At 37.9% G+C, this 26,101-nt stretch overlaps 1 protein-coding gene across 6 annotated transcripts in view; it reads left to right on the forward strand.

Moving 5' to 3' along the window:
• RBFOX2 (RNA binding fox-1 homolog 2) overlaps nt 1-26,101 on the forward strand; it is a 267,307-nt gene that overhangs the window by 70,993 nt on the left and 170,213 nt on the right. For all 6 annotated transcript variants that reach the window (XM_058568454.1, XM_058568455.1, XM_058568453.1 and 3 more), the window contains exon 2: nt 9,277-9,327. In XM_058568454.1, coding sequence (XP_058424437.1) covers nt 9,277-9,327 — 51 coding nt within the window. The remainder of the gene's footprint in view (nt 1-9,276; nt 9,328-26,101) is intronic.

Below are 26,101 nucleotides of genomic sequence, written 5' to 3' on the forward strand. Positions count from 1 at the left end.
CAGAAAGTAGCATGGTGGTTGCCAGGAGGTGGGGAAGGTGGGAGAGGGGAGTTTAATGGGTGTGGAGTTTCAGTTGGAGAAAGTTCTAGAGGTGGTTAGTGGTGATGGTTACACAACAATGTGAATGTACGTAATACCACAGAACTGTAAACTTGAAAATGGTTAAAATGGTCAATTTTATGTTATTTATATGTAACCACAGTTTTTAAAGAAAAAAGGAAACTGCTGAAGAATATTTATAGTATGCTCTCAAACTTCAGTACTGGAAAGGATAGATTGAAGGAGAATTTTGTTTATTATTTATGCACTTTATGTTACCATGATTGAATGTTAATTAAAAAAATAAATAAAAGAATGGATTTGAAAGGAAATTTAAAGAACTGGGAGTGTTAGCCCATCAGAAATTGATCCCAGCTGAGTGGACTGCTTAGCTGTATGAAGCTTTAATTAAGCGTGTGTATGTCACAAAAGGCATAGTTGCTTTGGTCACCTTAGAGGTAATTTCGTTCATTCTCTCATTGAATGCTGGAATCGATTTACAATATCATTAATTTTTATGTAGTTTTTGAACCCTTCAATGAGGCTGGGTGGCCATTTGGCGCATATTCCTAAAGGGCTGATGTTAGAGTAAGCTAAGAAAAGTTGAAGATTGGTTATTTGGAAATGTGTTACTTTGTGAGAATGAGTCCTGTAGACTGATGCAATTTCTCTCTAAGTCATTTGCAACTGGTAAGACATGGGAGTGGGGAAGGACTTCTTTTGGAGCTTCTCCTGTATGTTAAGTACTGTGCCAGATAAGCTTCACCTGAATTATCTCATTTAATCATCACAACTTTATGAGGTAGAGATTATCTGTTACACAATTGAGAAAATTGAGGGTCAGAATCTCATAGTTAGAAAGTGACCCAGCCAGTATTTGAGTCTACATCTCTTTGACTCCCAAAGTCCATGCTTTCTCTATTGCATCATGAAAGGAGCTAGTCATATCTGCAATTAGCAGAGTCTGAGGCATGAATAGCTTACGTGATTTGAGAGTCAAGAGTTCTACGTTTTAGGTCCTCTTTTATGTCTGCTTAGTTGAATGACTATGGACAGGGCACTTCTCTCTGAGTTTCCTCACTTATAAAGAAAAGGAGTTTGATTGGTTATCTCTTAGAAACCTGTGACTGTTATTGAAAAGAGGAAATTTTAGTGTGTTCCAGATTGGCTGTGAGGACCCAGTTAATCCCTGTGTCAGATTTTAACATGAAACATACTGCTTATACTAGAGCATTTTTAACTTAAAACAAAAGAGAGTGTTTGGGGTGGGAGTGGTGAATGTAACAAAGAACTACCATCAGTTGTCTTGATGGGGGGTCGAATGAGTTACGTTTTATTTTATTGTAGCATGAAAGCTTAGTTTACCAGTTACCAATTGGACTTTATGTTAGAACTATGTTGTTAGATACTACCAGGTTCATATCCCTTAGAAGCCGTCATTTTCTCTTTGGGTGCCTTGAACCCTGTATGGTTTGGAAGCTGACTGATACGTTGTGGTCGCTTAGTGCGCGCTCTTCCTGAGCAAAGGTGCTTGTTTCTGGGATTGGTTTTTTGCATGTAAAGCATTTGAAACATAGGTACAGCTTCAGTTCCGGTGGTGTTCCCTTCCATGTCCCAATTCAAAAATAGGCTTAATACTTGAAAAACAGTAACTTTGGCTGCAGAACAAGGTAGTGAAATATCCTGGGAAACTTGATTTGCCTTTTTTCCCAGCCAGTATGGTCTAAATCAATCTTCCCTGCCGTTGTTAAATGTGTGTAAGGTAATGTGAAATTCATTTTCAACAGAGAATAAGTCAAATACAAATCTGGGCTTGTACTATTGCCCAAGTTTTATTTGTAGAGGACAGCTTTATTTCTTCCTTGCCTTTGCTTCCTTTTACTTTCCTCTCTCCAAAATTGCATGGCAGCAAGAATTTATTTTGCTCCATTCTCAGTATTTTTCTTCTCCTTCCATTTTGTGAAAAGGGTTTTATTTTGTTAAACACAAAGGACAACTGGTGGATTTTTAAATTTGTTTCTTTAATTGCTTAGTGTAACTTTGCATTTCCAGTTTTCTGCACCCTGCTCCTAGACAACCCTCGTCAGTGATAGAAGCCAGTAAGAGATACTCCTGTAATAAATCTCTGGATGGGGAACACATGATCTGTTAAGCAGGTGAAACCAGGAGCGATTGGCTGAGTGGTGTCTTCCTTAGGCTCCTCAGTTAGTGCTTAGTTGATCATTGCTTAGGATTTATGGCTAGTTTATTATATCACTACTTTATTTCTGCACTGAAAGCAGGGCTTTTTGATCTTCAGTGTTGTTAAGTCCTCTTAGCCCCTCTCTTTTGACTGTATTTTACAAATGCTAAGGAAATAGTACTTTTGCTTTTCCTCTCAGGTGCAGTATTCTGGTTAATTTTTATTTGAAATAGGAAAATATATTGGCTAATCATTCAGAAATGATAGTGATGATTTTCAGAATGCATTTAGAAAAGTGGCTTTAGAAACCATTGTGTCTTTTCAGCATGCATTAATCCATCACAGTACTGGATGTCTTGTCCTCCAGTAAGAGGTTAGAGGTTATTACCCACCCCCGACTCCTGCACACACTTTTTCAAAAGATCTTCTGGAGTCCTGTAGTTCTTTTGTAGATGTTAGCTATAGTGTCAGTCACATTATCTTGTAATTATTATGAATCTGAGCTCCTCAAGGACAAGGATAACAGCACTGCTCTTGTCTTAAAGCAATTGTTCAGTCCACTTCTGCTGAATAAATGAGGGATTCTTCTGCTTAAATGGATTTTTCAAACATAGGTGCACATGGGAGCTTCTAAGCAACTGCTGAAGAATTCAGAAGTCAGGTGATATTTTTCTTTACCTCTCTCAGTGTCCACTGTACCTGTGCAATCCGTTGTAGTTGCTCTGGTTGACAGTTACTTAAGGACCCTTCTGTTGTTCCTCTTCCACTTGTCCACTAACCAGCAGCTTCTAAATAGGTTTAATTGCTGACCTCTAGTCAATAAGGATTCTTGTGGTTGATATTTTATTTCTTATATATTCTTTTTATTTTTGAGCAGCCTCTGTGCCTAGGCAGAGTCAGTTTCTAACTCTTTCAGTCTTACTAGGCCAATAACTCTTGCTTATAGGTGCGTAGCTGCTAAAGCCTTTCCTCTTTGGAGTTGAACACATCAGAGATCTCTCCCATCTGTTCCATTAGCTTGCCTTGTAATTCCATCTCTGCTTTAAATATCAGTTATTATTTCTGCACTGATTAAAAACTCAGATCTGCATGTCTTTAGATAATTATAGTCATCCTTACCAGGACCAGAAGGAGGTTTTTGCTAGTTGTTATGAAGTAGCAGAAGTACTGGGTATAGAGTTAAGACCAAGTCTGAAGGCAGCTCAGCCACTATCAGTAGCTATTTGGCCTTGAGCAAATCACTTAATTTTTCTGAAATTCAGTTTTGTCATCTGTAAAATGAGAGTTATAAAACCTATTTTCTGCGTTGTGAGGACTAAAGATTATGTGAAGGTGTTTTTGTAAGTTATAAAACATTATGAAACACTGGTAATAGTGACTTTTTTGATTCTTTTTAATACTCTAAGTAATACATGAATTTTACATTTTGTAAAATTCAAACAGTTCAGATAAAGCATGCCCTCTTGACCTTCCACAAATCTTATTCTTCTCCCTAGAGGTAACCACTGTTAGAAGTTTGTTGTATATTCTTCTAGGTCTTCTCTGTGCATTTATTTACTTTTTTTATGCATGCAGAAATACCTCTTTTTGTATTGTGACTTAAAAAAATAGCACACTGACTGTTCTGCTGTCATTTAATATGACTTGAGATAGTTCATAGAGATTTTACACTTTATTTATTTTTTTGGTGAGGAAGATTAGCCCTGAGCTAACATCCGTTGCCAATCCTCCTCTTTTTGTTGAGGAAGATTGGCCCTGGCTAACATGCCTGCCCATCTTCTTCTACTTTATATGTGGGATGCCTGCCACAGCATGGCCTGATAGCAGTGCATAGGTCCGCGTCCAGGATCTGAACCTGCAAACCCCAGGCTGCCAAAGCAGAGCACACGAACTTAACCACTATACCACCAGGCTGGCCCCGAGATTTTACCTTTTTAAAAACTTGCACAGAGGATGCTGAAATAATACAATAGTTGATAACACTGTTTCCCTATTATTAATGGACGCTGGGGTTCTGTCTGGGTTTTCACTATTACAAACAACATTGCATTGAAAATCTTTTCACATGCTTCTTTGAGCACATGTGCGAGTGATTCTCTAGAGTAGATACAGAGATCAGAGATGAAATTACAAGAAGGTATGTGCATTTAATATTTTAATAATTATTGTCAATTTGCTTTCCAAAACTGGTCCCAATATACTTATATTCCTACTATTAGATGTGAAGGTATCTGTTTACTCTTCTTCATTTTTGTGAGTCTCATGAGTGAAAAATGATATCTCAAATCTTAAAAGAATGTTCATAGGCAGCACGGTTTGTGAGTGCGAACAAAAAGCATAACTGGAAACAATCTAAATATCTATTAACAGGAAAATAAGACAAATAAATGAATTATGACATATTCGTAAGATAGAATACTAAACAGTAGTAGTCAAATTAGTGAAATATAGTGACATGCATATGCGGAGATGACTCGCATAGTATCGAGCAAATAAAGGAAATTGCTAAAGAATGCATACAATAGGATGAATGAATGCATTTCGTTTCTATAAAATCCAAAAACATGCAGAGTTAATGCGTTTTGAAGGGACAGATATATCCATGGTAAAATTAAAAAGGAAAGCAAGCCTTTGTCACTAAGTATAGGCCACTTTCAGAGAGGCAGGGAGTTTCTGAGGGCTGGAGAGTTCCAAATAGCCTTCTCTGAGAGATGGGGAAGAAAGAAGAGTGTGGCTTTGCTAAGGCAGTGGAGGAGTACATCCATTTCCTCTGACACGTCTCTGTGCAACCTGTTACATCTGTCTTTGCTATTAAAGTTTTTGACAATACTGGCTTATAGGAATGTGACTTTTTCCTTATAAAAAGTTTTCTGCATTGTTGAACTCAAGAACATAGTTTATATATGAGCTATTCTCTGGTAGTGATGAATCTCTAATTATGCTTTTGGGTGTTTTTGATTACTTTCTTAATCATGTAATTCCCTTCTCAGATAATCTTGAAATATTCACTGTACTTCGGAATGGTTATTAGAAATGGTTATTAGAGAAGAGAACTTGATAAAATGGAGAGAACGAGGGCTTTGGATTCCAACAGACCTGGGTTGGAAGTTTGACTTTGCCACCTAATACCTGTGCTTTATTATCTCCTTCTCTTTGCTGCTTTCTCTTCCTCCTTCCCTCCATCCTGAAGCTATACCTGATTAGTTGCTCAGTATCTAGTGGTTGTCATCATGATTGTTAAAATGTTTGCAATGGTGTTGAAATAAATTTGTAGAATCCAGAACAAACAAGGCACTTGTGGATTTCAGAAGGAGCCCTGTTCTTTGGCTATAGTCTAAGCTGTAAATGTCTCCCCTGTAAAAATTAGTGTGAAAATAGCCAACATTGCCTGTAATTATTACTATTTTTAAATAACAGGTTTATTGATATACAATTCACAGACCATAAGTCTTACCCTTTTAAAGTGTTATTGGTGCTTTTAGTATAATCATAGAGTTGTGCAACCATCATCACTATCTAATTCCAGAACATTTCATCACCAAAAATAAACCCAGCATCTGTTAGGAGTCACTCCTCATTCCTCCCCGTTAGTCCCTGGAGCTACTAGTCAACTTTCTTTCCCTATGGATTTGCCCATTCTGGATATTTCATATAAATGGAATTATATAATTTGTGGCCTTTCATCTGTGGCTTTTTCCACTTAGCATGATGTTTTCAAGATTTATCCATGTTGTATCAGTACTTCATTCCTTTTTATTGCCAAATAATGTTCAATTATGGATAAACCACACTTTGTTTATCCATTCATCAATTAATGGATGTTTGGATTCTTTCCACTTTTTGGCTATTGTGTGTTAAAATAAAGATCCAAAATGAGAGGCAGAGAGGCATTTATTTTGGGATCAAAGAATTGCAATTGGGGGAGCACAGATTCAGATAGAAACCCAAATCTAATGTCCTGATTACAGTAGAGGGGCTCAGGGTTTTACTGGGAGAAAGGGAGGAAGATGAGGTAAGTGGTATTTAAGAAGGGTTCGTTGGTGCTAGATGAGGTAAGGCTAGACTTGTACTTCATAGGTTGGTTAGCAATTCGGTCATCAGCCAAGTCCAGTTTCATCAGTCCTTACAAACAGGCTATTCCTGTCCTTACTGCCTTCTTGGAATGTTGGCGGTTTGGTCCAGTTTGGAAGATAAAGAAAAGAAGATGTGCAAGGCAATTCCTCTGAAATGACTGCTCCGGCTCTGTTGTAATAGGACTCCACTCATGTTATCTTTCATATACGAAGTAATGGTGCTGAGAACATTTGTGTACAGGGTTTTGTGTGGACGTATGTTTTCAGTTTTCTTGGTTACACCTAGGTGTGGAATTGCTGGGTCATATGGTAACTCTTTTTTAACATTTTGAGGGACTGCCGAACTTTTTCAATGGCTGTATCCTTTTACATTCCCCTCAGCAGTGTACGGGATTCCAATTGCTCTATATCCTTGCCAACACTTGTTATTGTTTGACTTTTTGATTATAGCCATCCTAGTGGATGTGAAGTGTTATCTCATTGTGGTTTTGATTTGCATTTCCCTAATGACTAATGACGCGTTGAGCATCTTTTCACGTGCTTATGGGCCGTTTGTCTATCTTCTTAGGAGAACTTCCTATTCAGATCCTTTGCCCATTTTAGGATTTGGGTTGTCTCTTTGTTGTTGAGTTGTAAGAGTCCTTTATATATTCTGAGTCCAAGTCACTTATCAGACATATGATTTGCAAATATTTCCTCCCATTCTGTGGGTTGTCTTTTCATTTACTTGATGGTGTCTTCCCCCGCCCCCGCTTTATTGAGATATAATTGACATACAACATTGTGCAAGTTTAAGGTGTACAGCAAGTTGATTTAATACACTTATATATTGCAAAGTAATTATCACCATAGCATTAGCTAACACCTGTATCATGTCTCATAATTACCATTTCTTTTTTTGTGGTGAGAACATTTACGATCTACTCTCTTAGCAACTTTCAAGTATGTAATACGGTGTTATTGACTGTAAGCACTGTGCTGTACATTAGATCCCCAGAATTGATGGTGTCCTTTGAGACACAAAAGTTTTTAATTTTGATGAAGTCTAGTTTTTTTCCTTTGTCACTTGTGTTTTGGTGTCATATTGAAGAAACTATTGTCTAACAAAAGGTCATGAAGATTTACTCCTCTCTTTTCTTCTAAGAGTTTTTTGGTTTTAGGTCAATGACCTATTTTGAGTTAATTTTGTATCTGGTATAAGACAGAGTTCCAACTTCATTCTTTTATGTGTGGGTATCCAGTTGTCCCAGCACCATTTGTTGAAAAGACTGTTCCTTCCCCCATTGATTTTCTTAGCACCTTTTCAAAAATCAGTTTATCATAACTGTAAGGATTTATTTCTGGACTCTCAATTATATTCCATTGCTCTATATGTCTGTCCTTATGCCAGTATTACACTATCTTGATTACTGTAGCTTTGTAGTAAACTCTGAAATCAGGAAATATGAGTCCTTCAACTTTGTTCTTCTTTCTCAAGATTGTTTTGGCACCTATAATTTTTTAAGGCAGTTATCTTTGGTGTGCTTTCTTTGGCGACTTAATCTGTAAATGTCCAAAATAGAGACTTAGGAATAAAAAAGGAGAACTTAAATTGTCTATGATTGAGTCAGTGACGGAATACCTAAATAATTTCTGGTTATTGAACTCCATTTATTTATTTACGCATTCTTTTGGGTGTGCACCATATGTTAACACTGTACTGGGTTGCAGGGAAAGCATGATGAATAAGACACAGGGTCTCTGTAGTGAGCTTAAGTTGACTCCTGGCTTTCGTGTTTTTGAAAGGAGTGTGGACTTTTGATTATCAAAGATATGGATATAATCAAAGCAGATGTATCGTTAGGTGCAAAGTTTACTCTCACCTAGGATGTGAAAGTCCTATCCAAGAAAATTCTTTTTAACTTGTTATTCTGCTAGTAGGAATGAAAGTACAAATGGATGGAAGAAGAAGATGAATCTCTCTCAGGTAGCAGTGTTGGGCACTTTGAAAAAATTACAGAAGCACTATATGTTCTCATTTACACCTTTGTGTGCACGTTTATCTCCTCCCATTTAAGGAGGCGATATACTCCCATTTAAGGCCCTTGAAGACAAGGGCCTTGTTTTATTCATCTTTCTTACTCTGCCAGTCATCTACCAGTACTTTGAAAATATTAGAAATTCAATATATGTTTGTTGAATGGTTGAATGAGTTAAGTAATCCATAAACGAGTGCTCATGTTGTATGGCCTTATACTAAATTAGGGTTTGCATAGCTTTTATTAGCTATCATTCTTGTCCTCAAGGATCTTGATTTAATGATTAATGTGAAGTGAGACACTCAATATGATACACCTTTACAAAAATAAGATTTATTGAGTCATAAGTAATATGAAAAGTAAATTGTACAAACAACCTAAATAAATTTTAACATATATACATGTTAGGAATTACTTGAGTCCATAGGATGATATAGAGTGGTTGAGGACGTCTTGAACAGAGGTGGAATTTCATCTAGGTTTAAAAGAAGGGAAGGAAAGCTGATTGATAGAGGGAAGGGGCTTTTCCAGGTCAAGAGGAAGTTCTCAACAGGAGTAGTACTGTCCCCTTTCCAATCAGGGGACTTTTAGAGATGTGTGGATGTTTTTGGTTGTTCTAGTGTTTAGGAGTGCTATGGGCTTTTAGTGGTTAGGAGCTGGGGATGCTCAAGTCCGCAGTGTGAAGTTAAATTGTTCTGCCCCAAATCCCAGTAACTCCCTGTTTGAGAATATACTGGTACAGAAACAGATTTAGCTGTACCAAGAGGAAAATAGTGTTTATGAATAGTGTTCCTAAGCAAATACTTTTGTTTGTTAGGAGATATATGTAGTTAGGTAGAGTGAAATATAGCAATGGAACATCTTAGAACTGGGCAGGAATTTCTATTTGATCAATTTGGATGATTTTGATTATTCTTAACATTTTCTTTTGTCTTACAGTTTGATTTTCTTTTCTTTCTCTTAGAACGAGCCTCTGACCCCAGGTTATCATGGATTCCCAGCACGGGACAGCCAGGTTGGTGTCTGCTATTTATAAATTAGATGATGAGTCTGTGTGTTTTATCTAAGGGTGCTATGGTGGAGAGCATTTCCTGAAATTATTTATTTTGGAGAGTGAAATGGTTAGTTTCAGCAGTGAATTTACATTTAGAGATATAAATACAATATATTTCTTAATCCTAAAAGTATTGTAATCACATTATTGAAATTGTGGATATTATAGGGGAAAAAAATCACTCGAGCACAGTCATAATTGCTTTTGTGTTTTCTTCTTTGGTCTGTATAATAATTTTTAACTGGGTTTTCTTGATGCCTCATAATTCTAAATGCTGGACTTGTCTCTTTATTGTCTGCCACTTAGCCCCTGCCTGCACAGATTTTTTGAGTCCTACAGTAGTCTGCAACAAGAAAATTCCATTCTCCTCCCTGGGGGAATTCAGCCTTATGGTTTTAATCAGGGAAGGCTTGCTTGAGAGAGGGAAGTTTCTGCTGCCTTTCTTTGTTAGACAGGGAGGATGATTGGAAAAAGCCCAGGCCCTGTGGTGGGTTAGAGCAGAGCTGCTTCCTATGAGACCGCTTCTGTGTGGTTTAGGTGAGGGTATGAACTGCCTTCCCTGTCTTTTTGCTATTTGAAGCCTTAAGCACATGAGGCTGAAGCAGAGTTAGGGTAGAGGAACAGGTCAGGCTGCCTCAGAGAAATGGTGTGGCTTAAGACACCTCGCCTCTGAAATTTACCTCCTTGCCGTTTGAGAATTGTGACATTCTTCAGAAAATTTGAAAGAGTAGCTCCTAGAAATATCTTTGAATGCCTATTCACCACTCCTTATAGGATTGTCAAAAAAAAGCCACCATTATTAGGCTTTTCTAAGGGATATGTGTCATCAGAATGCTAAACCAAAGGTGTGACATAGTTCCCCTTTCTAGAAATTAATTGAATCTCATCAAAGCCCCTGAAGCTAATCTTAAAAACTAGGATGGCCCCATAATCAATACTCTCCTATTTGGGGGTCTTCCAGATTTGAGAGTATTTGCCCAGTTCTTGCACTTTTGGTGCTGGATTGGCATCAGACTGGCCCCAGATGGGGTATGGAGAAAAAGGGAGAGAAAAAATGTTGTTCATCTCTGTGTTCATCTCCCAGTGGGATCATCACCCTTGGAATTGAAGATTGTCCCTATGGAAGCTTTTGGTGAAGGATATAGTCATTTATCCCAAATCTAAAGAGAATATAGAGGATTTTTTTTCTTTCTTTCTTCTTTGGGTGTGTCCTAGAGCTTCTGTAAGCTGTGAAATTTGTGCCCTTTGATAGTAGCTCCATAATCTGGCCATACATCGGAAAAAATATGTTGCATGGAGGTCTGGCCCCTGCAGATTCTGATTGAGTAGGTCTAAGATTGGGCTTAGCCATTCAAATATTTAGAAATCCCCACAGGTGATTCTGTGGTGCAGCCAAGGTTGAGAACTACAACAGTCCTATGAACTGCTTTAAAAGGAATGACGTTTTCTGTTTCATCCTGTACTTTTCATCTAGGACCCTTAAAATATAAGGGATCATGGTCAGTCTCTTAATCTAGTCTTGCATACTAATGTAAATATTTATTTATGAAATGTTGCTTATTTTAGGTATAGGCTTATTTTAGATATAGTAAGATAAAACTAACTGAAGTAAAGTATGGGAATAGATTTACTGAATTTTAAAAGAATCTGAAAGGATACTGTATAATGCTCTGTTCTTCCCGTGGGGATTACAGATCAATAAGGAACTAAGTAAAAGGAATTAGGAGAAATTTGTTAAAGCACACAAAGTAAATAATCTCTTTACTTGGAACTGCTTTATTTTTCCTTTCTTTTGCAGCAGGGACCTACTTCTATAACCTGCACATATATTACTCATACTGCCTCTGCTGTAGGCCTGTGCAGACCGTTTGCCATGGTTTAAAGCTGCTGATTTACTTTGAGGCACATTCTGATGGTGACAGGTTTATTTTAGTTTATTTTCTTGGGCTTTATTTTGTTCTCTGGCTGGATCTTTGAATTGGAGATCTTAGAGTTGTGCAAATAGGCAAATATTGAATAGCTGCTTGTTGTATTTGATGAATACAGAATCCAAATGAGTACTGCTAATTAATGCTCCTGACCTTGTGAACTCTCACTTTGTGCTTTGAGATTTGGGAGGCGTTTATCAGTGTGAAACACTGGTCACTGAGCAGCCTGAGCTGAGCAGAAACTGAACTTCTGATCTTTACATCTCCCCAGAGTGATTTAGCTCAGCAAATCCAGGAGCCAGGGAGTGGGGTGAAAGTGAATTTTAATTGTGTGTCTTTATTTGCTTTCCTTATTCTTTTTGCTGTTCCTTTTTAAGTAGGAACCAGCCCCAGACAGGATTTTTACCAGTATCTAATGGTGATTTTTAAAAGATGAAAATTACAACCTTTTGATTGTTGCCGAGCACTTTCATCAGTGTTTTCTCATCTCATCCTCACAACCACCTTTTGAAGTAGATAAGGCAAATATTCCCTTTGGAAAGATAAGGATACTGAGGCACACAGTGACTTATCCAAGATAATAGTACAAGTTAGTAGCTGAATAAGAACTGAAAGTTGTCTTCTGTTTTGAGAGCCTTTTCCTCTGTATTGACTCACGCAAGGAAAAATGTGGGCATGTTCCCATGTACCTGCTCACTCACCCTACTTATTTACCTTTTGAGGGCTTCCTAGACCCGTTGAAGCTCAATCAGAGTTCTAGGAGTCTGTGCCCCTGGTTAAGGTTTATCACAACTAAGTTCCTTAGGACTAAGTGGACCAGCATTTCACTGTTTTAGTGACCCTTTCATCCTGTTATATAAGCCTCAGGCAACACATTTGAATTAAAAACCTGTGAAGGAAAGGAGTTAAAAAAATACCTGCCACCCTGTAGAGGTTTTGCTTTTTATGCAAGGTCACCTCAGCTTCCTTTCCCAGTCAGAGAACAAGCTTTACGGATTGGCAATCCATTGCTTTTATAAAGCACTCCGAGCACTTCTCTGAGCTGGCTAATGTGGTCTCTCTATGGAAGTGGAGGAGACAAACATTTTTCCAGATTTACAGAAGTGAAAACCAGTTCAGAAAGGCTGAATGTTTCATCTCAGGCCATGTGGGATTTTAGGTTGATGATACAGTGTAGTGGTTTAGATTCCTGGGCTGACTGTTTCTCTGTGATTTGTGTGTGTATTCATGTACTTAATGCAAGTTCCCAGGTGTTGATTAAGGCTGGAATATTTTGTGGATTTGTAATATGTTTTAGATGAGCATATTTGTGTGCATAAGCTCTAGAGTTTTTATATAGGAGAGGCTTGGGAGCAGCAATCTGATTAGAAGGGGGCTTAGTTCTGCACAGTAAGCTTACTGTTTTTGCTAACATTGTTTATTTATTTGGGATGGCTTTCAGGGGGCTCCTGGAAAGTACAGTGGGAGTCTTAAGGCTAGTCCCTTGCTACCTCTTGTTGCCACAGCTTTGTGTCTGCTGTAATTAGGGTGACCATATAATTTATCATTCACGTTGGGGCACTTTTGAGAGTGAAGAGGGATGCTAATGTTCAAACAGTCCCAGGCAAACCAGCATGAATAGGATGTATGGTCATCCTAGCTACAATTAAAGAAATACAGTGAACGTCCTCTTACCTGATGTGATCAGGATTTTGGATTATGGCACAGTGCATTGCCTAACACTTGACCTGTGTGGGAATGAAACATTGCCATTCACATTTGAGAAGAGAGATAGCATAGACTCTTGGTTGGGTTCAGGTGTTGAGTCAGTCATGAAAGTGGGAATATTAGTAAATTATAAAAATTAATGTTTGTTAAGTACTTTGCAGTTTACTGTGTGCTTCCGTGTATATTCAGTTTTGATCTTCACAGTAGCTCTGCCAGGTAGGTTGGGCTTCATTATCTCTATTTTATAGATAAGAAAACCCAAGCAGAGATTTTTAAATGAATTTCCCACTGTCACATAGATAATAAGTGGCACAATTGGAGTTGAATCTTGGGTTTTCAGCCCCCTGTCTTGTATTTCCCTCCTGTGCTCTTCTGTCAGTGTTCTCTGTGAATGGGGATGTTCTCTTGCTAGTGTGACAAGATAAGATAATATGGAGTCTCTGGAGGATGTAGCAGCGTGAAGAGTCTTCATATGACCTGGAGGTCCTTTGAATAACTTATTTCTGTCAAGTTTTCTTCCTGTCTTGTTTGTTAAAATAACTTATGGTTCACAATTTATCTCTTTGTATTTTAAATGTAAAGAAAAAATTAATGTCATGGTCAGGCTCTTTATCTGATTTTTTTAAAGGCTAGCCAGTGGCTCCTTAAAATTTTTTTCCAATTTTTAAAAATTCGAATGAAAAGCGACGATATGGACACGTTCAGATGATTCACAAAAACAAAGTGGAAATATCAAAGGAGATATTTAAGTTGATAGATGTGACTTAGAAATTAGAGATTTAAATTCGGAGCCTTACTTTTAATTTAGGGGATAGATTAAAAATGGCTTAAGGGATTTTTTTTCAAAAGTATTTTCTTAAGAATTTTTTTTGTTTAATTTCTCTTTCCTAACCAGTTCTCCCTTTATCCCTGGAATGGACTTTATTTTAGTTCAGTTTTTTGCAAATAAACTTTTAGGGCTTTTAGTTATTTTGATTGAGAGCCATGGACAATAGCAAATGCATTTTCTGTCATACTCATCTGGTTTCGTGGCAAAGAAATGATGGCTACTTTTCTTCTCTTGGAGAGAGTTGGAATGGAGGACATAGTGAGGATGTTCAAGTTCTAGCTCAGTGCTTTCAAGCTTAAAAAAAGATGGCAATGCCTAGTAAGCAGTACCTTTTACGTTGTGACCCCGTACTCTTGCTCGCTCACACACACACACACCCCTATGTGAATATAACTTAGAATTAATCTTATCAGATAATACCCGTACTATGTTCTAAGCACTGTGATATTTTCCATTTTATTTCATTCCATTCAGAAAATTGTTGGTTATGATCAACAATTGATTGACCAAAATTGGTTCCCTGGACCCACTAATGAATTGCAATGTGTAGGGTTTTTTTTTTTTTTTTTGGTGAGGAAGATTAGGCCTGAGCTAACATCTGTTGCCAATCCTCTTTTTTTTTTTGCTCAGGAAGATTGGCCCTGGGCTGACATCTGTGCCCATCTTCCTCTACTTTGTATGTGGGACACCTGCCATAGCATGGCTTGATAAGCGATGCATAGGTCCACGTCTGGGATCTGAACCTGTGAACCCTGGGCTGCCGAAGCAGAGCATGCAAACTTAACCACTATGCCACCAGGCCAGCCCCGTGATGTGTAGTTTTGAAAAACAAAATTGTAATAATTGTTGTCCTTAAAAATGCAACATTAAAGAGCCAGCCCAGGTAGCCTAGTGGTTCAAGTTTGGCGCGCTCCACTTCAGCGGCCCACGTTTGGTTCCCAGGCGCGGAACCACACCACTCATCTGTCAGTAGCCATGCTGTGGCAGTGGCTTACATAGAAGAACTAGAAAGACTTACAACTAGAATATACAACTATGTACTAGGGAGGAAAAAAAAAAAAAAAGAGAAGATTGACAACAGATGTTAGCTCAGGGTGACTTTCCTAGCAAAAAAAAAAAAAAAGCAACCTTAAAGAAACCCCATACCCTTTACCCTATTCCCCATCCCTCCATCCCAGCCCTGAGCAACCACTAATCTACTTTCTGTCTCTGTGGATTTGCCTGTTCTGGACATTTCATATAAATGGAATCATACAATATCTGGTCTTTTGTGACTGGCTTCTTTCACTTGGCATAATGTTTTCAAGGTTCATCTACGTTGTGGCATATGTCAGCGCTTCATTTCTTTTTTTGGTGGAATAATATCCCATTGTATGGATATAGGAGTGTTCTTAACGTGAGCCTACTGCTTACCTGTGTAATTCCATCTCCTAGGGCTCTCTTACTTAAAATTGGCATCAGCCTCATTGGGCATTCTTGCCATTCTTTACCTCGTCAAGTTTGATCGCAGCCTCACGCCTGTGGAATAGCTGTCTCCTCCCCCTTCAAATCTGCAGTGCCCTTCACCCGGATCCTTACCTTCTTCTCATTCAGGTCAGAAGTACAAAGTTTACTTCTCAGAGAAGCCTTCCCTGACCACACCAATCTAATTGTATTTTCCACATACATAACCTGACTGTTCGGTCTTATCTTCTTCAAATCTCTCATTACCTGAAATTATCTAGTGCCTGTACGTTATTGTCTGTCTCGCCCACTAAAATAAAAGTTTTGTGCAAGTTGTGACCTTGCTTAGAGCAGAGCCTCACCTGTAGGAGGAGATCAATAAATATTTGTTGAATGAATAAATGAAAATTATCCTCAATTTAATGTGAAGCCTTTGAAAGGTTTTAAACAAGGAAGTGATATGATCTTATTTTACATTTTTAAGAACAACATTCTGGTTGCTGTGAAGAATGAATTTTAGGAGGACCAAAAGAAAAAAAAAATGCAACCTTAGAACTATTTAGGCAACAGCTTTCTCCTTTGCTATGTTTAATATCAATTCCAGCTAGTACTTATTTGTTGAATGAGAAATTTTATCTCACCCCTGTCCCCCCCAGCTGGAGACTGGATTCAAATGACTGGTTCAGAAGTAAAATGTTTCATTCCCCTTCTGTATCTCACAATCTATAATTTTCTTACTGGCCCTTTTTTAACTAAAAATACTTCTGCTTTGCTTTTAAATTATGGAAAATATGAAATTGCTTTTGTCCCTTCCTACTAGGTTGTCTGGAAGCCATTTGCAGCCTTCGTGCAAGGTTGTCCAAGGGGTTGCTTCTCCCCAGTATGTGACATCAGGTCACCCATCAGTGGTTTAGGTGCTTCTGTGGTGTTGCCTTACACCCTCTAGTGGATGAAGGACTGGTAGATGTTGCAGCATCTAGTGTTCCTGGAGCGCTTTTCTCAAACCCTGTAATCAGCTTCAGACCTACTATTGCATTTTAGGTCATTTCATTCTGCACATAGTTCATAAGCTTTTCCCTCCTGAGGAAGACCATTTTATTTCTTCTGCTGCTTACTGCCATGTACCTAAATAACATGCTTATTCTGCTCTTTCTTGACTCATCAATTTTAGACACTATCCTTTGGCTTCCTACTGTTGAAAGTGACAAATTAACAGTTTCATAGACACTCTCCCCTTTCCTCTAATAAAGCCATTTTTTTGAGTTAAATCAATGTTCATTTTATTGATTTATGATTACATATTAATTACATTATTATGACTGTGTAAGTATAGCCAAATCGTAAAGTGTTATGATTACATTCCCTTTGTTATATACTTTTTGTTTCCCCGGAGTTTATTTAAATATATACAGGAATATATATTTAGGAAATAAGTGTATATATTTAGTAATTACTTTTAAAAAAGCACTATTGGATATAATTTCCATACCATAAAATTCACTCAATATAAGTTTACTTATTCAATGATTTTGTTAAATTTATAGAGTTGTGCCACCACCACCACAGTTCGGTTTTAGAACATTTCCATCATCCCTCCAAATTTCTCTTGAATTCTTTTGCAGTCAATCCCCACTCCCACTCCAGCCTGAGGCAACCACTGTTCTGTTTTCTGACTCTATAAAATTGTCTTTTCTGGACATTTCATATAAATGGAATCATACACCGTGTATGTAGTCTTTTGTGTATGACTTCTTTCATTTAACATAATGATTTTTTTCCATTTTTACTGAGGTATAATTGACATACATCACTGTATAAGTTTAAGGTGTACAGCATAATGCTTTGACTTATGTTTATTGTGAAATGATTACTGGAAAAAGTTTAGTTAGCTTCCATCATCTCCTATAGATAGAATAAAAGGTGTAAGCAAAAAAAGAAAAAAAAAATTTCCTTGTCATGAGGACTCTTAGGATTTACTCTCTTAACAACTTTCATATATATTATACAACAGTGTTAACTGTTGTACATTATATCATGCTGTACATTACATCCCTAGTACTTATTTATATTGTAACTAGAAGTTTGTGCCTTTCGACCACCTTTCTCCCATTCCTTCCTCCCCCAACCCCCTACTTCTGGTAACCACAAATCTGATCTCTTTTTCTGTGAGTTTGGTTTTTTTTAGAATCCACCTGTAGGTGAGATCATATGGTATTTGTCTTTCTCTGTCTGACTTAGTTCCCTTAGGATAACGTGCTCAAAGTCCATCCATATTGTCTCAAATGGCAAGATTTCCTCATTCTTTATGGCTGAATAGTATTCCATTGTGTGTGTGTATATATATATATACACACTACAGCTTCTTTATCCATTCATCTGTCAATGGATAATTAGGTTGTTTTCGTGTTTTGGCTATTGTAAATAATAGCATAATGTTTTTGAGGTTCATCCATGTAGTATGTATTAGTATATCATTACTTTTTCTTGCTGAATAGTATTCCATGTACTGATGTACCACATTTTGTTAATCCATTTACCAGTTGATAGATAGTTGGATTGTTTGCTGTTTGGCTATTATGAATAATGCTGTTATAAACATTCAAATACAAGTCTTTGTGTGGAGATATGTTTTAATTTCTCTTGAGTAGATTTCTAGGAGTGGAATTGCTGGGTTTTATGGTAAGCTCCCGCTTAACTTTTTAAGAAACTGCCAAATGGTTGTCCAAAGTGGCTTGGTTTTATCCACTTTTTTGATTATACTGAGTGTGTATTGGTATCTCATTGTGGTTTTAATTTGCGTTTCCCTGGTGATTAATGATGTAGAGCACCTTTTCATGTGCTTGTTAGCCGTTGGTATGTCTTCCTTGTTGAGATGTCTGTTCTGTTGCCCACTTTTTATTTGGTTGGTTTGTCCTCTTATTGAATTGTAAGAGTTCTGTATATATTCTGGTTATAAGTTCTTTGTCAGATTTACAATTTGTAGTTTTTTCTCAGTTATGGGATTTCACAAGGTAATTCTTCCCCCTCCCCCCAATAAAACAAAACAAAACTAGGTTGTCATCCTTATTTGCTAAGTTTAGATAAACTTCGCATAACTATCGTATGAAAGAGACTGTGAAAATGGGCATTTGACTGTCTCTGTTCAGGCCTGGTGATGGCTCCAAGGATGATTGGCAGGTTTATGGTGGCTTTGTGTTTGGCTGACAGTCTTCTCCAGATCCTTAGTGGCAGGTATGTTTGGGCAAAAAAGCTCTTTGTGTAGTGAAGAGAATTATGCTGCTTTCTGTATGTCCTAGGGGATGTGGTATGATAGAGGAGCAGCCAGGTTCATTGGCTTTTTTTTCTTTAACCAGGACACTGTAGCGTCTGTGTAAGGCTATCTCCCGTAGACACACACAAACGTGCACACAAACCACACCCTCGCTTTAGGTTCAAATATCGGCTCTGCCATTGCAGACTATATGACTTGGGGCAAATTTTTTCCTTCTCTGAGACTCAATTTCTTCACGTATAAAATAGAAATAGTATCTGCTCTGAAAGGTTGTTGTAGGATTAGAGATAACATGTAAATTTCCTGACATAATAGGGTCAGTAAATCATTTTTCTCATGTATTTTATGGAAAAGAGGCCTTACAGAAGATAAGGAAATGATTAGTTCTCTCAGTCTCTGATTTAAGTCTCTTTTCTCCTTTTCTTTTTGACTCTTAGTTATTCACCATGTGAAATGAATTATATCTGTAGATTTGGAATTTTTAGCTCAGGAACATAGCTTTGCCATATTTCCAAGAAAAATATGTCTGTGTGAGGGAAATGAAATCTGTGTAAGTTACTTACCTAACTCATTGAGTCTTGGCAGTGTCAACAGAAAGAGGGAGTCATTTTTGAGACTTTTATGACTTGAACAAAATCTGGTCCGAACTGAGCCAGATATTCAAGGCTCTCTACAACCATCTTGCTCGTGTTACACTATCCCTGTATTTCTTTTGCTCTGTGTGTCTCTTCACAGTCCTTCAAGTATCTGTCTTGGATATTTATTTCTTCCTAGTGCCTTTTGCTTGAAATGTTTCTCCTTTTTCCAGCAGAGTCCTAAGTATCCTTCAGGCTCCCTGGCCACAGCTTAATGTCTTTAATGAATAATTGCCTCTAATCATTTATACTCATTTAACACATTGTCTCTATGAGTATTTCCATAAGGTTCAGGTGAAGTAAGTTTGAGAAATATTGTGAAGATTTGAGCAAATTATTTAACTTCTCTGAGACTCAGTTTTCTCATGATGTGTGAAAGTGGAGACAAGAGGACCTACAGAAGTAGGTGTAAGGTGGTTGTAAAGGTTAAATTCTTTAAAATTTCCCAGGTCAAGAATGACTTAATGGTTGATATTGTGATTTTGCACTAATCTCTGCCTTTAGCTTTCTCTCCTTTTCTCTACCTTTTCTATAGTAATCTAGAAAGTTTCTCATCTCTGGGCCCAAGTTTCTTCTTTTTCCTTTAAGGCCTCTTTTGGCTCTAATGGGTTTGATTTTGTGGTTCTTGGGAGTGTCACTCTGTTGTGGAAATGATGAGAGCTTTTATCACTTAATTTACTTCTGAATCCAGCAGGGCTGCTGTGGATCTGTGGATAGGTGAGTAACTTGAGCCCGAAACATAGAAAGTATGGCTGGCTTTTCTTCTCATTTCTCCTGTGTACCATGTTTCTTTGTCACATCCTGTCTGTTATGCCACAGTTTGACTTCTTTCCCCAGCTTTATCTCATTTTGCTCAGTTTATGGTTGCCGTGATTTTAGGCTGTCAGAACAGTTTGTATTCAACTCTTGACCCAATTGCTTATTAAGTATTTTGTAAGTGGATAGCTCATAACTGCACTGCTTGGCTTTTTAGTAGATTGACTTTGTATATAGGCAATTGATTTGTATTGTAATGAGAGATTTAATGTAGCCATCAAAAAGAATGATCTGACTAACGATTATTAATCACTGAGGCTATTTACAAAGGAAAATTATAGAACTTCCTTTATTATCAATTTTCAAAATTAGGAAATTCATCTGTCTAGAATTGCTTAGGGCAGCCAAGTAGTTAGTAGGCATATTCTTGCTGTAGTGGTTAGTACCACCAAGCAGCAGATGGTCTTCTCACAACTAACCCTGGCTACCGTTTTGTGAGTTACTTTTAAGAAGCTTGGTATATCGCCTCAACCCTTTGTTCTTCAACAGACAACGGCTGGCGGATGATTTAGAATGAAACCAACTAGTTTAAGTATAAGATGAGGCAAAAGGCCTCATAGTTGGTGGACAATATAGTTACGTGTTTCAGTTATGGATTAAATATTTTTATTTTCTTAGCAGCATTAGCTGTATACCATTATACTGAGCTGGTTTAGGGCTGACTTAGAGAGGCAGGAGAATACAACAGAGGACTTAAGATCTTACGTTAGAAAATTTGGTGCCACCAGAAAATGATTTCAGCAAGTTCTATGTAATCATGCATTTAAACCAAGACACAGCTCTGATCTCACTGGAGTCTCATTACTCTGCTTAGCTGTTATCTGCTGAAAACTCGTTAGTGGATATTCTGGGCCTTCCATGATGTGGTCCCAGCCTTTTTCCTTCTGAGTCATGTAAGGTAGTCTGTTCTAGCCCCACTATGGGGTGCAGTAGTGTAGCTCTGAAATCAGATCTGGGTTTTAATTCTAATTTCTTTACTTATGGTATTTGCCATGTTTAAATACAGTCCACCCTTCAAATCCCTCTGCAGATGCTACCTTCTCTGTGCACTTATTTGGGAACAGACTCGTAATGTCCACTGAACTCCCAAGGCACGTTGTTTCTACTTTGTAATGGCACTTTATCACTGCCTGTTATTTATGGTGAACAGGTTTGATGACCCATACAGTTCTGTGAGAACAAGGACCCTATCATACTCCTTGATATTCTTGAATACTTTGCACAAAGTAAGTGCCCAATACGAATTTGGTAAAGGGATAGATTGAAAAGTAAACTCATCTTCAGCTTTCTTGATATAGAGAGACTACTCTTGGGATTTTTTTCCTATCGACAAAGGAAAAAAAACCAACTTGGTTCAGACTTTCACTTGGTTTTTATTGCCTTTGCCTTGCCAGAGCGATATGAAAAATTAATACTTAAGAAGCTAGATATCTGATCTTCAGCAAGAGAGTGCCTCTTACAAGTTTAATGGGTTTGGGAAAATGGATATTAAATGTAAATCTGTCATTTTATGGAGCCATAGAAGGCTCTTAAAACACTCAATAAATATCCTTATTGAATTAGTAGAACTTTTCAACAGGGGACTGTGTATCTCCTATTATTAGGATCTTTCATTGTTCCTTTAGAGCGCCTTCAGCCTGTGCTCTCAGAAGCTTTGTGATGTCGTGTGGATCATAGAATCAGATGATTCTAGCTCCTTAATTCTTTTATTTCACTATTGGTACAGGGAACCCATACATTAATTCTAGCAAGTGTGTCTTAATTTCAGAATAACAAGTGGGGGGTCCCCATGAAGAAAGAGCTAACATGTATGGAACACTGATTCTGTGCAGGCCCTGTATAAAGCATTTAGCAAGTATTATTTTATTTCATCCCTTTTGTAGGTGAAGACACCAAAGCTCAAGGAGATTTAAGTCATTGCCAAAGGCTATGTAGCTGTTAATTAGGGATGCTGAGTTTTAAATCTAAATGTGTTAGATTTCAGAGTTTATGATATTTCTACTGTGCACATGTCTTTTACTTATTTACTTCTAATTGAATGTTTATTTTTTTGCATTTTACTTGTATGTGTGACTTTTCTTTGGTCAGCAGCAAACGATGTTATTTCCCTCCTCGCTCCTCCCCCCAGCCCTTTACTGAGGGGATGATAATTCTGTATTATATTTCTGTAGTCCTGTATAGTTTACATATCACCTTCATATCCAGTCTCACTTGATCTTGGTGAGACTCTAGTGAGGTCTGCATGCAGGAGGGCATGGTTTTAATCTCCACTGGCAGAAAAGGAAACTAAAATTGCACTTTTGTGAGAGATTTGCCTAAGGTGATAGTAGTAAGTGGCATAGAATTTAGCTTTTGTTTTGAAGAGGTACACTGACCTTCAGGCTAAATTTATTTAGCAGCAAATTCTCTTTTTCAAACAAATTACATGGACAATATGAAAAAAATGTAAGTGGGGTGGTCCTAGAAAAGATATGGAAGACCTGGAGCCCCACCTTCTGAGCTTCTTGCTTTTGCCCATGAGGCCCCTCAGCTGACTGGAACACAGTTTGAAAACCACTGGGGAATGATCAAGGCACTTTGCTGTCAGATCTGGATTCAAATTCTAGTTTGGGCCTGATATTTAACCTCTCTTAGGCGTGGTTCCTTATTTGTAAAATAAGTATGCTTTTATAGGATTGCTGATAAATATTAACTAAAAAACATGCCAAAGCCTAGCACAGTGCCCTGGGTTTCTCTGGAGGAGAGACCAGGTTATCACACCAACCCTGTGAAGGACTCCTGCTAAATGGTGTGGGGAGCTCGCTACTGAGGCTGGCTTCTGTAGAACTTGTAATCCGGTATATGCGTCACTGAACAACAGGAACACCTTCTGAGAAATGTGTTGTCTGGTGATTTATCGTCGTGTGAACGTCATAGAGTGTGCTTACACAAACCTAGATGGTATAGCCTACTACACACCTAGGTTCTATGGTACTAATTTTAGGGAACCACTGTCATATATGCGGTCCATCCTTGACTGAAATGTCGTTAGGTGGGACATAACTGTCCTTTGTGCTTGACTAAAGCTTTATGTATCACGTTTATCAAGTTTAGAACAGGGATGGGCAAATATTTTCTGTAAAGGATCAGAGAGTAAATATTTTAGGCTTTTTGGGCCATACAGTTTCTGTTGCAGCTACTCATCTCTGCTGCTTTAGCCCATAGGCAGCCATAGATAATATGTAAACAAATGAGTGTGGCTATATTCTAATAAAACTTTATTTGTGGACACTGAAATTTGAATTTCATATAATTTTCACATGACATGAAATATTATGTTTCTTTTGATTTTTTTCAACTATGAAATAAATGTAAAAACCATCTTAGCTCGTGGTCTGTACATGGGTTGTACACAAGTGGCAGGCTGAATTTGGCCCGCGGACCATAGTTTGCTGACTCCTGATTTAGACACTGCTTGTTGATCATCAGTGCAGTTTTTGACCCTGTGTAGAATAATTTAAAAATGATTGCTGGTAAGGAAGTATTGTTATTAGGAAAGGCTTAATTTTCACAATAGGAAAAGGTAGGATTTTTTCCTTACTCTCCTCTCAGGAATTGTTGCATGTTCATTAGTTTCTTTACCCTCTGTGAAGTGGTTAAAATGCACTAATCCTTGTCTTGGTAATGACTAAATGAAAAAAGTTTCTAAATAAAGACGATAGTATAGTGGAAAGACCATGAGTCATGAGGGAGTCAGGAAACTTGGCTTTGTCACTAATTTTGAGACTTTGTATATATTGCTTTACCTCTTTGGGTCCTTCAGTTTCCCTATATAAATGAGGAAGTTGGAGACCATAATATTAGAGATCTTTGCCAGTTCTAAATTTGTCTGTCTGCTGTTCGTTGTCTGGAATGGTGCTGTTAAGCAGTTTTCATCTATAGAAACTCTAAGTAGTCCACCAGTTAGTATTTTTTTTAGTACCAACAGGATTTCACGTAGTATTGGAAACTATTTACAAAAGCACTTTATTCCCACTGCTAATGCTAGCCATTTCTGAAGTGAAACGCAATTGTAATTTAAATTCCATTCCACATACCATTATGATAAATGCTGTTCACTTCTTGTTCTGCTATCCTGAAGTAGTTAAACCTGTTTGGAGATAAGCTGCAGACACAAAGAGAAGGGGACTATGAAAACTGGAAGAAGAGAAGGTCTATCCTGACTGTGTATGGGCTTAGGAAAATTTCATAACTGGAAACCTTTCCTCAAATCTGAGTCACACTGGAAGGACTCTTGGCTCTCTTGGGGTGGGAGGAGAGAAGGGAGGGAGCAATAGAGCAAGTGGCTATGTTGGTTTTTGTCAACAGAGGGCACCCAGAGCAAAGCAAGTGCTCTGTGACACACTGTAGACTCTGCTCTTCTCCCCAGACAGGCACAGGGTAATGTGCAGTGGATTCACAGTGTGTCCGTCACTTGTATTTGTTTGATCCTGGTCCACATTCTCAGATGTGTTCTCCCATGCTGAAGTCAGATATTCTAAGTGCAGTCCTGATAATTGTTATTTGCTTTCACTTTTAGTGGAAAACCAGTTCCCTCAATGTCTTGGAGTGAATGATTCCATGTTATAAAGCCTGGGCTTCTGGGTGAATGTGCAGTGTTAGGCTTTAATATAATTCAGTATCCACTGAGCAAATATTCCTGAAATATTACTGTTCTGAAAGAGTACTTAATATCTCTGTAGCATATTGTAAGATTCTTATTACCTAGATAGAACAGTGGTCCTTCAAGTGTGGTTCCCAGGCCAGCAGCATCAGCATCAGCACCTAGGAACTTAACGCAATTCATGATCCTCCCCTCTCTCCAGACCTACAGAATCAGAAACTCTGGGATGCGGCCTAGCCACCTGTTTCAACATGCTCTTCAGGTGATTCTGATACACACTCAAGCTGAGAACCACTGCCAGAGAGTAAAGACACTGAAACTGAAGATCATGTGCCAAGCACTCCACTAGGACGTTCATCTTCATCTTCATTTTCCAGATGAGAACACTAAGCCTAAAAGTTTTCATTGACTGCCAAGGTCAAACATAATTAGTAGACTAGGGATTTGGATCCTGGTCCTTCTGACTCCAGGGCCACGCTATTGTGTCTGCTAAGAAAATGCAGGCCGACCTGGTGGCGTAGTGGTTGAGTTCGTGCGTTCTGCTTTGGCGGCCCTGGGGTTTGCTGGTTTGGATCCTTCGCGTGGACCTACCCAACCACTCATCAAGCCATGCTGAGGCAGCATCCCACATAGAAGAGCTATATCTCTACAACTATGATACACAACTATGTACTGAGGCTTTGGGAAGAAAAAAGAAAAAGAGGAAGATTGGCAACAGATGTTAGTGCAGAGCCAATTAAAAAAAAAGAAAATGCTAAGAGGCTTTGTATTATATAAATTCCTTTTTTTAAGTTCTTAAAATCTTTTTCTCAAAAGTAATACATATTCATCAAAGAAAATTTAGAAGATACAGCAGCCAAAAGAATAAAATAAAAATTGCCTTCATATATTTAACTTTATCTCAAATTTTTATTGTTTGTTGCCTTAATCTTGTTTCCAGCTGTTTTTGCCTATACCCACATTTTTAAATTCCTTACAAAATGTCATCATATGATATAAACTTTTGTAATATGCTTCCAGCTCCTTCCTGTTCTATTGTAAACATCTTTTCATGCCATTAACTGTTTGTACAGCATCATATTCCATGGCTGCCTAGTATTCCATTGTAAGGTTCCATCATAATTCTTCCTAAAGTCTATCTTAAGTTGTTTTGATTCCATGATAGGCTTTTAGGAGGAATAGGGATACTGAGTGCTGTGCCACTCCGAGTGAACAGTTTACCCTGAGTAGCTTAAAGTATTATAATTAAGGTGGTAAATACAAATTATGCTTGAGGAGGGAACATGGGGCTGGAGAGGCAATACTGAGCCTAAAATTTGAGGTGAAAGTGAGTGCAGAAGCAGGAAAACAAAATAGAAGTAAAAAATCCAGAGATATTAGGAATGGACTAGAGATCTGTGAGTGAGATAGATTGGAACAAATAGTCAAAAAAACGATTATAAACAATTTGATGGTGCCAATGGT

Source organism: Diceros bicornis, chromosome 25 (genome assembly GCF_020826845.1).
Source record: "Diceros bicornis minor isolate mBicDic1 chromosome 25, mDicBic1.mat.cur, whole genome shotgun sequence".
NCBI classification, from domain to species: domain Eukaryota; kingdom Metazoa; phylum Chordata; class Mammalia; order Perissodactyla; family Rhinocerotidae; genus Diceros; species Diceros bicornis.